Source organism: Siphateles boraxobius, unplaced genomic scaffold, assembly GCF_051911475.1.
Source record: "Siphateles boraxobius isolate OS27281-9 unplaced genomic scaffold, OSU_SipBor_1 13, whole genome shotgun sequence".
Taxonomy (NCBI): Eukaryota; Metazoa; Chordata; class Actinopteri; order Cypriniformes; family Leuciscidae; genus Siphateles; species Siphateles boraxobius.
In genome coordinates this window covers 16,139,071-16,152,254 of record NW_027508733.1, presented here as the reverse complement: position 1 = coordinate 16,152,254, position 13,184 = coordinate 16,139,071, and the positions used below count along the sequence as shown (strand labels likewise).

The following is a 13,184-nucleotide window of genomic DNA, read 5'->3' as shown; positions in this document are numbered from 1 at the left end:
TAATAATAATATCACAATATTTTTTAGAATTTAATTAAACTTAAATACCCATTCAATTAAAAAAAAAAAGACAACATTTTGATATGCAATTTTCTTGGATGTTTATTAGACGATCCAAAACATCATCCATACAGACTCATATCTAATACTATGATAAAAACTGTGGCATTCCAAATAAAATAAAATAAAAAGATGGAAACCTAAAAGTTTCATACAGTTCCAACGGTGGGCAAACACTGAGGCACAAACCTTTGGTATCTGGTGAAAGGAGGTTATAACAGCACAACAGGAGTCTAGGCCACATCTAGAGCAAAAGTCTCCTCTGTATCCTCATCAAAATCCTTCAAAACGGTCCCAACGCTGTTTTAAGGGCATCGGACAGAGAACGTGAAGTTGACAGTTGGTTGATTTCAATGGCAGCCCACTTGTTAACCAATCAGAAGCAGCAGCCAATGAGGGGAGAAGACGGGAACAGAAATCAAATCTTAAATACTGAGATCATAGAAAATGGGACGATACACACAGGCAGCTAAAATCTCTATCGTACAGTTTTAAGGCTCGAAGTACATCGCAATGAACCGATCAGCTGAGAATTCTGGGATGCGATCTTGACAGTTCAAATCTGGCATAAAAAAAAAAACATCCACTTCTTGCCGAAAAAGGCATTTTGCTTTCCACTACTGTAATGGGTAAAAAAAAATAAAGAAATTAAGCAAAATGTCTTCAAAATTATTAGATACGTGCCCTGGGCACGATGATGTCATCGGTTCAGTTTTCTAACAGAGAATAACATAAAATAGATAACTTTACAGTACATTAAATTTACAATATATGGAAAGCATTATAATGGAATCTGTGTACAGGCATTTTTGTGAAATTTCAGCTATAATTTTCGAAGTTATGTTACGACTGACGTTTTTCTCCTTTAATAACCTCCAAACCTGAGCATTCGTGAAATATATATACATGGATATAGCGATACAAATAACAGTGAACAGATATCTGCACCTTCCTTTTGTAAACAGCCACACATTTCTATTTTCATCCCTTTGATTAACGAAAAACAAAACGACCATCGTGAATCAAGCATGAAGTAAGAACATATACATTTTCACATCACATCGCGTTTTTCCAACTAAAACAACTTAAAATTGCCAGAGGCATTTTTTCAATCTCTCTTTAGCAAGCTCTACGACTCTAAGAAAGTTTTAAAATCGTAATTTCACAATTGTTGTTTACACGTTTACACTAAAACGCCATTACAACCTTCACTTGTAGTTTTTTTTCTCCTTTAAATTCAGTGATAAAACATGATTTAATCAAAGAGAGACTATGACATGTAACGGACGAGTGTTTCTTGCATAAAATTAGCTCAAGAATGAAAATCGCACGTTTTTTGAGGTTTTATGTAAAATGTTAGATTTTCTCGCTAGTTTAGAAGTTGTGCGCATTTAGTAGGGAATCAAGCATATTAAAAGTGTCTTCATAATCCATGTGTGGACCGTTATTTATTAAAGCAGCATTAGGCTCAGAACTCTGACCCTCCCCCAGCCTCCTGTCAATCTTCGCCAAATGGGCGTGGCCTATCGGTTGATTGGCAGAGGCAGAGGAGGAGTGGCTCTTGGAAGATCGGTGAGATTTGGATGAATGGTGGTGATGGTGGTGGTGGCTACCGTGTGAGTGTGAGGAGTCGTGTCTCGGTGCTTTGTGCGACGAATGTTCGCGATGTTTCTCGCGGCTGGAGCGCGGACTGTGACGGCTCTTACCACTGCCACTACTTTCTGACGAAACCTTGATCTTCATTTTCAGCTCTTCTTGACTAGAGGAGCCGTTCTCCGAAGAGGAAGGGTGGCGTCGTTTGAGCGACCCGCTCTTCGTTGCTCGCTCTTGTACCTGCTGTTGGGAATACTTCACCCTGATTGACGTAGACGGTTCGGACGACAAATGTCCGTGCTTTCGATGCTGGTCGCTTTCCTCCTCTTCGTGTCTGCGTCGATGTTCTAATTCGGCTGCATGTTTTTCACGGTATTTCTCTAGAGTGAGTTTCTGAGGGGCTAGAGTTGCTGAGCCATGTCCGTGTTTGCTTGTCGGCGCCCCCTGGAGCGCAAGAAAAGCATCGGCGCTCTGGGAAATCTGTGCAGGAAAGCTGAAAGAGGAACTCTGCAAGTCCGACAGGCCGTTGAGTGACATTGATGCCCCATCCAATGGGAAAGAGGTGGATGGTTCTGAATACATGCCCCCTCTGATGTCACACATGCTTCCCATCAATGAGGTTTCCTGGCTCAGGAAGGAACTGTCTATTGATTGGTTGTCGAGTTTTGGTTTCTTGGCAGCTTGTGTGGCCTAAAACGAGAACAAAAATAGATAAAGCTTAATCTGTCAGTTTTTTTTTTTTTTTAAATCTATACTGATTTATTATATTTTTGGTTTGTAGCTGTAGGTTTCTGGCTTAGCTAAGTATTCGTACATACCCGCCAGTTTCGGATTCTTTTTAATCTGCTTGGTGTTTTTTCCAGGATCTGTAGAAACTCGTGAGTCAGGTCTACAAAATCAAGAGACAATCTTAATACATAAACTATGCTAAATGCAGCAATTATTTTTAAATATGTAAATATATACATTTTTGTATGTATATATATATATATATATATACATACACACACATACAGGTCCTTCTCAAAAAATTTGCATATTGTGATAAAGTTCATTATTTTCCATAATTTAATGATAAAAATTTAACTTTCATATAATTTAGATTCATTGCACACCAACTGAAATATTTCAGGTCTTTTATATTGTTTTAATACTGATGATTTTGGCATACAGCTCATGAAAACCCAAAATTCCTATCTCAAAAAATTAGCATATTTCATCCAACAAATAAAATAAGTGTTTTTAATAATAATAAAAAAAGAGTCAACCTTCAAATAATTGTTCAGTTATGCACTCAATACTTGGCCGGGAATCCTTTTGCAGAAATGACTGCTTCAATGCTGCGTGGCATGGAGGCAATCAGCCTGTGGCACTGCTGAGGTGTTATGGAGGCCCAGGATGCTTCGATAGCGGCCTTAAGCTCATCCAGAGTGTTGGGTCTTGCGTCTCTCAACTTTCTCTTCACAATATCCCACAGATTCTCTATGGGGTTCAGGTCAGGAGAGTTGGCAGGCCAATTGAGCACAGTAATACCATGGTCAGTAATCCATTTACCAGTGGTTTTGACACTGTGAGCAGGTGCCAGGTCGTGCTGAAAAATGAAATCAGATGGAAGCATGAAGTGCTCTAAAATCTCCTGATAGCTAGCTGCATTGACCCTGCCCTTGATAAAACACAGTGGACCAACACCAGCAGCTGACATGGCACCCCAGACCATCACTGACTGTGGGTACTTGACACTGGACTTCAGGCATTTTGGCATTTCCTTCTCCCCAGTCTTCCTCCAGACTCTGTCACCTTGATTTCCGAATGACATGCAAAATTTGCTTTCATCCGAAAAAAGTACTTTGGACCACTGAGCAACAGTCCAGTGCTGCTTCTCTGTAGCCCAGGTCAGGCGCTTCTGCCGCTGTTTCTGGTTCAAAAGTGGCTTGACCTGGGGAATGCGGCACCTGTAGCCCATTTCCTGCACACGCCTGTGCACGGTGGCTCTGGATGTTTCTACTTCAGACTCCAGAAAGTTTAATTTTTATCATTACATTATGGAAAATAATGAACTTTATCACAATATGCTAATTTTTTGAGAAGGACCTGTATATAACTTAAACTAGTATTTAAACAATTCACAAAATATTTGAAAGAACAAAATTATTAAGTATCTACTAAGCCAAGTGTCGTTTGACTGACCGTCAAGCAACTGCAGAGTCACGGCCCGGTCCACATATTCCCACCAGTGTTTTCCATCTGAAGAAACGGGAATCTCCCAGTTGGACCACTTGCAGGCCAGGTGTATACAGACACACGCCACCACTGTGGGTTTATGCTGCAGGCAGAAGGTGGTCAGGTGCAGACTGCAAGAGAGAGAAGAAAAGAGAAGAGACACAGAAAACACTCCATTACAAACAGAGGACATGAGAAATGCTTCCCTAGGAACCTAATTCAAGAAACTCCAATTCATTTCCACTCTTCTTAGTTCATCATAATAATCAGGATTATTTCATGTCAAAGCTGATCATAGTCCAGTCGGATGCATGTTTGCTAGAATGCTGTTTGTCTGGTCGGCTGTAAAACAAAATGTATGTAATGCATGAAACAGATTCAGTCAACAAAAAATATAACTTCATTAACTTTGTGTTAACACTCAACTGGTAGAGCATGATGCCAGCTCAACTTCTTGCTTTAATGACCAAGTTCTTTATTTATTTATATATATATATATATATATATATATATATATATATATATATATATATATATATATATATATATATATATATATATATATATATATAAAAATAATAGATTACTATGTGTAAGTTGAGAAAAGATGCATCTGTGACAGTTTCTTAAAAATGGCTTAAGACTCGATGAGCTCAACATTAACGCTTATCCGGGACAAGTGGATTTTTTTGAAGGGGCAAGTGAAAGAAAATCTTACTTGCCCCACTGGACAAATAGCCTGATTAAAACTTCAGTGACAAAAAATAACTAGGGAGGCATCGAAATGCAATTATCCCCGAATTGATAATAGTGCATTTCTTGTAAAAGTCGTGCTGATGAGGCTCACTGAGGCTCTTTGTGAGAGACTTTCATGGAGTAATCGAAACAAATGGGTGTAACAACACACATAAAGAAACTCATAGAAGAAACATACTGAGGTAAAAATTCTAAATGTTGATTTTTTTTTTTTCAATTTATAACATATATAGTTAAGTATCATTATACGACCAAGAGGGCCAGTTTGCCGGATATATTATCACGATTGCAAATGTTAGAATGATTTTATAGTTCAATAAACAAGTAGTTCATATTAAGTTACTCACATTTTAGACACAATATTCACTGTTTTTGTTCCAAACAAAGATCAAAGCAGAACTACTGCAAATCTCAAAGCAACACACAGCTGTGTTTTTTTTACTGAATGATTCAACATTTTGAATGAATTGGTTGAATGACTCCATGACTCACTCATTAAGTGACATGCCGCCATCTACTGGTGGTTTAATTTAAAAGAATTGTATTTTTTTTTAACATTTCTTATTTGCGCGCTCTATTTATTGCCTTTTTTGCGTATCACATATTTTAGTAATCATCATAAATGTATCATTTGAAAGCTTACAAACTCAAAATTCATCCAACGGGCTCCTCCCCTAGTGAAAGGTGTCAGGTTTCATATTACAACATTTATTGTAACTGCTTTATAATCAAATCCTTTTCTGATCTTGATAAAGCACATTGTCGGAAAGGCATGAGTCTCAATGTCCTTATTTTGTGATAGAAGTGATATTTTGACAAATGTTTTAATTTGTTACAGGGGAATGCATAAAAGAAAAATCAATGGAATGTGGGTGACCCCTGGTGTCTATTTTGGGTACAGCGCCTATAAATCTCAAACTTCAATTTTGTGATATCAACTTCAAATTTGGAACAAAACTTGGTTAGATAAATGGCTTTGATTTTATAGTAACTTTAGAGTAAAAATTATTTTGTAAAATATAGATTTTATATAAAATAAAGAGCATTTAGTACATTTGATTTACAGTAAATTTATACTACCATAGCTTTTTCAAACTTTCATTTCACTTCAGCAATAATCTGCTGAGTGCCTTCTTTCAAACAAGACCAAACATATATTGGTGTATATTCAAAAGCAATCTTGAATTACAACCATTTAAGTCTGGATAGTGCATTTTCACATCTATTCTCAAAAAGGGGGTTGACCGTTAATCTCATAATATTTATTGCAGTTGTAATTTTGCAGTGTAAATTATTTAATTTGATAGGTAACAGCCCTACAGTATCTTATTATAATTGATCAAATGTAAGAATTTGGCATGAAAGATGACATTTAATAAGGTAAATAACACCCTGAGGGTGAATATAAAAAATATGCAGGATTAAGTATGTAAATGCAGATGAATGAGATAACTCATGAGAAAATTGCTTCAGTATAAATGTTTACACCACAAAAAAATGTTGGATCTCAAAAAGGGATCCGAGGCTACACTAATTCGGATACATTTAATAACGCATCTTTTTCTCTACGCTTTGGCCTTCCGACACAATGAGAAGGCGTCTTTGTCCAATGGAAAATTTGCTTTTGAAACATGTGAAATTAAAATAATAGTGTGCCGGATATAGCTAGAGTGCAATAGGGATCTTCCCTATATTAAATGCTATAAGGACAAAAAGCATTGGAAGTAATTACAATACAGGAGATATTAAGTTTTAAAGTGAATTCATTAACGGTGCTTAAAACCAACAAGACATATTGTAACGAAATAGTTAACAAACCATAAATAGATTAATGAATAATTATGTATTTGTAGATCAATTCTAAATTACTTTTAAGCAGAATTATTCTATAAATTCATCAGTCAAAATTTGCATAAAAAAACTTAATACTGTAAAGTTAGTATTGTTTAAAAATAGAATATCTATGCTTTTTTTATGTTTAAGATATATACTAGGGGTGTGACGATAACCGCATCACCGCAATATCGCATTAACGAGATGCCTACCGCGGTGTGAGGAAATCACCGCACTTCTTTTTTTTTTCTGCTGAAAGTTACAGGAGTGCATATGGTGTGTGATATGAACTATAAACACATTAATCTTTGCTTATAATTTACTGTGTCCCACGAGTCCTATGTTCTTACATGTGCTTCATGAGGCACACTAGCACACACACGCAAGGTCTCCCGCTCTCTCCCTCTCTGCCGTGCGCGGCGCGCGCTACACAGTTTGGAGCACAGTATGTGCAAGCTCTTGCTCGCGAGCTCTAGATTCCAGGAGATTTGAACTAATTTGTGGGCATCAGGGTGCAGCTATCAATATGCGGGAGACTCCCGGAACTTCCGTGAGACTTGGGATGTCTGCTGCCTACAACAGGCCAGCAGCGACAGTTGGGAGTCTCCGAGGCCTTTGTGAGAGGTGCGAAGTACCAAAGAGGCAGCGATCAGTGGCGAGCACTTACTGACAGCGTGACTCGTTATTTGGTTAAAGAAATGGGAGTTACCATTCCGTACCGGTGAGAAGCCACCGATCAAAGCCATGCTACAGGCATTTGATAAGCAATATGTACTTCCTGACTGAAAGTACTTTTCTCAAACAGCGATCCCTGAAAAGTATCTGTCAGTGAAGGACGGCATAATACAGGACTTGAAAGACGTTGATCATTTCTCAGTGCCTTAAGCCTAATTAATAGTTAATTATTAATATTTACAATTTAATATAAATGTTAATTTGCTGTTAATAATAAAGAAAACTGCTTTATAATTATTAAAAAAAATGTGTTTAAGTTTAGCCTAATTAATAGTTAATTATTAATATTTCCAATTTAATACAAATGTTACTTTGTTTTTGTTAATAAAGAATACTGCTTTATAAGTATTCATTTCCATTGTCATTTACAAGCTACATGCGTTCTTGATCGCATCTGCAGTGTGTGACGCGGTCGCGGGTGATTTTTTTCTGGGGTTTAACCGCGAGATTTGTTGCCTCTTCACCGCGGTAAGAAAAAATCCCATACCGTCACAGCCCTAATATATACAATTATTTTTAAAATAATAATAATACAGCTTCGAGCAAAAAATAAACATGAAAAAGAAATGCGGTCATTGGTACTTACCGTGACAATCTCTAAGTTTACACCTTTGAACTCTGAGCTGATATTCAGGCTACCAATTGAGTTATTGACCTATGCACTCAATCAAGATATCTCTATTAGCACCTCTACACTCCAGGCTGTGCATTCAACCTTCTGTGCCAACAGCAAGCCCTCCGTACATTACACCGCACTGCGCCGGGCTGGGCAGACAATCGCTTCGCCCAGGCGCGAGAGAGCGTTGGACACATGAAGGAGAACCCTGCCTAATAGGAAGTCATAGGGTGCCATGGCAGTGCAACAAATAGGGGTCAGGGTAACAACCTGTTGGTAGCCATGAAATAGGAGGTCTGGGCCAAGTCCTTGCTCGCTGAGGAGAAAGACAGAAAAGACGTCCCGTCAGATACAATCCAGGCAAATGTACAGAGTTCAGAAAGGCAAAACATGGTTGAAGAGTCACTCAGAGAAACCCAGCTAACAGCATCATCATCATACATCTACAATGCAAAGCCAAAAAGGCAGAACAAAGTTGTGAGTTTCAATAAGTGAGCCAGTAAAAAGAAAAGAGAGAAAGAGATGAAGAAAGACTGGAAGCATCTACCTCGCACTAGCTGGGAACATCTCACCACATCTGTGTGTGGATGCTCTATAGTTATCTCAAACCCTGAAACAAAACCACCGGTTAGACAGGACTCGTGTGTTCACCATCAGGCACAAAGACGCTTTCATGAACAGATCCCCACTTACCGAGTGTCTGCAGCACTATGGTTTCCAACAGCACCAGCTCTTGGGCCTGCTGGAGGTACATCTGCAGTTCAACACAATCACACCAGCTCAATGTTTATGATGACGGCAAAACATCAAAAACTAACCAAATAATATTTAACATTCATACCATATATGTACAATTTACATCATTTTGTATAATGTATTAAAGGGCTGAGTGATAAAATGCAAATGATAATTGCGAAATAATTTAACAAAATATAAGAATAAATAATGTTTTAAGTGTTGTCAAAAATATCGATCTTCCAATATGCATCATCCTTTTCTGCAGTACTTATACACCGAACCCGGCTGAGCATTCTTTCTCACTCTCCTCTCTCCAACGGCGAATTTACAGTTTGACACACACCCGCCTCCTCTTACTCACTTGTCTCATTTGCTCCGGTTAAATAGTGCTTGTACCGCGCATAATTTTACTCATTCCCACAGTACCACAGCAAAAGCGCATGCACGACTGATCTCTCATAAAGCTGCCTGTCAAACAGATCGCGAGTACCAAATTGAGTACTTTTTTGTGGCTTATTGCGCTTAAACGGTCAAATACACGTAAACGTAAATTTTGGAAAACGTGGAACGTAAATAGAAAAAACGCATTTGTGTAACAGTATATTGGATCTGTGCTTAAGCTCTTAAAGTGACAACAGCTTAATAAACCTGCTGATGTCTGTCATGTTAATCAAAGAACAATACTAGGAGCAAATCACTCGCTGCTCTTGACTGAGTAAATTTTGTAACTTTAAATTAAATGTTCTACAATGAAGACTATCCAGTGTTTTTTTTTTACATTTGATTACTTTAGAATTCAGGTATGAAATACTACTGAAATTACTGTTAGACCCACCTGAAAAACTTAAAGCCATGTCGATTTCATTTGTCTTTTTATTCTGTTGTATTCTATTTGTTTATTTGTTCTTAATGTAAATGTAGTTCAACTATTCAAATAAAGCCTGCCTGTGCTGTGTAAGCTATTACAACAAAATTACCCAAATTATCAAAAAATGATTAGATCAATTAACTGTATGTGGTTTATATGGCAGTTTTCCTCGTGGTATCAAAAATGGTATTAAATGTCAATATTTTTCAAGATATCGCATAGAAGCTGGAAATTCCAGTATTGTGACAACACTGTAATGTTTATGCGGCAAAAGCGGAACAAAACAGCGCTACTCATTTGAAACGCGTGACAGACCATTTATCCGTTCGGCTCGAAGTTTTAACGGCAGCGCGAGCTTAATATAGCAGATACGTTTACTCAGTCAAGCGACGACTAAACGGCGCTGTGAAATCCAGTGAGAAGGGCTTGAATTCAGTGAAGAACACGAACGTCTCAGATTTAGACTAGTTTAAAAGCTAGATAAAACCGTGCTGACAAACATGAGAAACACTGTGCCATGAACAATCCAGTGAGAAGGCTTTTCAATCTACTTTAGTAAAGTATCTGTAGTAGGCTAGAACATTTTTACTGTAGTACTGTAGTAACACTAACTGGCTGGCCCACATTGTACATATGTATTCATAGTAAAGAATTTATATAGGCTACTGTTCTTCATAACAAATACCATAGATACCGTATAGTTACATTTAAGCATGGCAGTGAGGTTTTATATGTAGAGGCCGATTTTTGGCATTTTTTTATGAATTGGCATCGACCGATTGTGCTGCATATTAGGCCGATTAATAGGCAGGCGCATCTGCGGGCAGCGTTGTTGTGGAACACGTGACTGCCTCTTGCAGCAAGCAGATTGCCAGTCCTCATCTGCCTGCTAACTTTTTGAAGAGGACTACATACCTGGTAACTTCCCAAGAAACGATAATTTGTGTTTTTAAGCCTCGCCTATTTAAATATTGAAGCGCACGTAGACTGGAAAGCACCTGCATCTCTCAGTTTGGTACACGTGTTTTGTGTGTGTAGAAAAACACATTCAGATTAGCGTGAAAATTGTATACACTTTCATGTCTTCCTGAGCATTAATGGACATATTCACACCACAGCCATATTTCACAGGTATATTCTTCATCTGTAAATGTTAAAAACTCATGCAAATATTTCCATTTTGCTGTCAGGAGTGAATCTCCTCTAAATTGAACAGATTTCCATGAACGAGCAACTTGCGCGAAAAACAGACTGAGCACAATAGAAAAGGAGTGCAATAATTCTAACAAAATTATAATGCCAAAAAAATTGTTGAACAATAAATGTGCCATATGTAGAATTGTAAACCTATAAATAAGTTGTTACTTATATTTATTTTATGCAAGTTTGTGTGCACTAAAACTTTTTTCATCAAAAAGTTTATTTGACAGTCAATGATTTTTGATGACCTGTTTTGTGTATTAAATATTTAACGTATACATCATTTATTAGTTTATTTTACACAAGTGCACGGATTGGAGAGGCTCGTTTAATTTAAATGTTAATAAATGTTTAATTTAAGCAATTTTCTGTATCACTTCTTATTAACTGTTAGATTTCATTAGATGAAGGGGGTAAAAATCGGCCAAACAAACAAACCAAAAAAATAAATAAAATCGGCATCATATATCGACCATCGGCTGCCCTGGTTTCTAAATATCGGCATCGGCCAGAGAAAAATCGGTCGACCTCTAGTTATATGTGTGGTTTTACCTATGATAATCACGATCTAAATGTATGATATGGATGACCAATGGTTAATTTTAACAAAAGTCCTAACTGAAACAAAATAAAGGCCTATATCATTTTACCCTATAAGGTAGTTTCAAATTTAACAGATGTTACCATTTTTGTTAATAAACAAATTTACATCTGCATCCTAACTCAAGCTACTGTCAAATGTGAATTACTAAGAGACAAAGTAAAATATTCATATTACGGCCTATACAGCAAACTGTGCCGAAGATACACATCAAAGTCAGGCAACACAAATTTCTTTTGTTAAGGAAAAAATAATGAAAAGTTGTAAATAATCTACCTCAGATTTGTGAAATGTTCACCTGTTTTGCAAGTGTTTGTCATGTTCTGACAATAAAAAGTAGATTAAAACCACAACTGTCTGGTTTCTACAAATTGAAAGAAAAATATTTGACATTTATCGTGAAAATTATCTACATCGACTGCAATGAAAAAAAATTCACACGATAATTCTGTGGGCCATATCGCCCAGTCCTAGAATTAAGTGGAGCGAGAAACTACATAACCCACAAGCCTCACACTCACATTGCTCTTGGTGTCCAGCGGAGGGTCTTGAGGGTTCAGGCAAGCATGTGCTACTTTAATAACATGTTCAAGTTTCCTGGGTTGCTCTTCCACTTTAGCAGCCAGAAACAGAGCGGTGGGAGAGATGATCTGATTGAAGAAAGCAAAGAATTAATACACCTTTCAAAAAAAATCCAAAATCAGATTACGTATAGCATCAGTACTACCAATTGAAATCCTACAAATAGTGCATACGCAGGTCAACAAACAAACAGAAATAATTATGAAAATTTAGAGTGATCAAATCATAACCAATAAAAAAAAGAAAAGCATACTCACATTTCTATGGAATTTCGTAAAGGAATTAAGCATGTAAAATCGGTGCATATAGACGATTGATGTGTTGATTGTAAGCTGGGATCTGCACCGTTTCATCAAGGAAGAAAAACACTACAAAATAACCTACTGTATGAAATATAATAATAATATAGAACAATTTTATACCAATAAATAATAACTTTCATAACGATCACTCAAAAAAACAAACTAAAACAGCTCATAGCGCCAATTTACAGTAATACATGTGAAAAAACGGAATAATAAACTATATTAAAAGGGGAACTACATTACATAGTATATTTATATAAGACAGCACGCAATGAAAACGCATCTTGTTTAGCCTTTACATAGTTGCGTCTCAATTACTCTTAAACCCATAGAATACACCAAACAACCTCATTATAAGAGTAAATATCAGATTAAATTAGGTAAAAATAATATTAATCCAGAAATACGGTTTAGATCAAGCATAAAGACACTGAATCACCTTCCTGTCATTCACACACGTCTGTTTCACACACTAACTCATGTTATACCCCAAAATACACTTTATTATGCATTTAAAAGGCGAACTGTAAACAATAAGGTGTTTTGTGTGAATTTTAACGCGTAAAACATCGTATTTTAGCCGGCACATTTTTCACTTGATCAAATGCGGCAGCGTGCTAATAAGCTAACGGCTAACTCTGTCACAGCGCTCCTGTTTAGTGAAGGATACACGTTTAACCGCTGTCCCATATCCTGAATTAGGTTGGCGGCTTGCTGTCGGTATGAGAGCTCGCGGTCGGGCTCGACTCCGCAGCGGCGGGACGGCGTGTTTTCGAACTGTTCTCGGGTAAAGAGCCATTTGCTGGAGCCCCGCTGCACCGCCGCCATCATCCCACCCGCTTCCGCCCGCACTGCGCTCTACATCAGCATGACGTCACTGGGGGCGAGGGCGAGCGCTGCAGCGACACGAGCTGGATGGAGGCGGTACGTGACATATTAAGCGTAACATTCAAGATGGGGGTCGACAACTCTTTCCCCCGGTTTCACAGACAATAGAAAATCCTAGTCCCAGATTAAAATGCATGTTTGAGCTGTTTTAACCGACAGCAACTTGTACTGACATATCATTTAAAAAAA

General features: G+C 37.5%; 1 protein-coding gene across 3 annotated transcripts; it reads right to left on the bottom strand.

Annotated features, from left to right (window-relative positions):
* Window positions 1-272: 272 nt before the first annotated feature.
* ccnt2b (cyclin T2b) lies at window positions 273-12,967 on the bottom strand. 3 transcript variants are annotated; one of them, XM_077226135.1, is made up of 10 exons: window positions 12,778-12,967; window positions 12,060-12,141; window positions 11,742-11,870; window positions 8,507-8,567; window positions 8,361-8,423; window positions 8,084-8,129; window positions 3,841-4,004; window positions 2,472-2,542; window positions 1,767-2,343; window positions 273-424 (listed from the first exon to the last, which is right to left on the bottom strand). In XM_077226135.1, the coding sequence occupies exons 1-10, from the start codon at window positions 12,936-12,938 to the stop codon at window positions 411-413; spliced, it is 1,368 nt and encodes a 455-aa protein (XP_077082250.1). In that variant the 5' UTR covers window positions 12,939-12,967; the 3' UTR covers window positions 273-410. The 3 variants fall into 3 exon arrangements, 2 of the variants coding, with proteins under 2 accessions (XP_077082250.1, XP_077082249.1); XM_077226134.1 differs by lacking the exon at window positions 273-424 and having other exon boundaries at window positions 1,311-2,343; XR_013203307.1 differs by lacking the exons at window positions 273-424; window positions 1,767-2,343; window positions 2,472-2,542 and having other exon boundaries at window positions 7,784-8,129.
* Window positions 12,968-13,184: the final 217 nt, after the last annotated feature.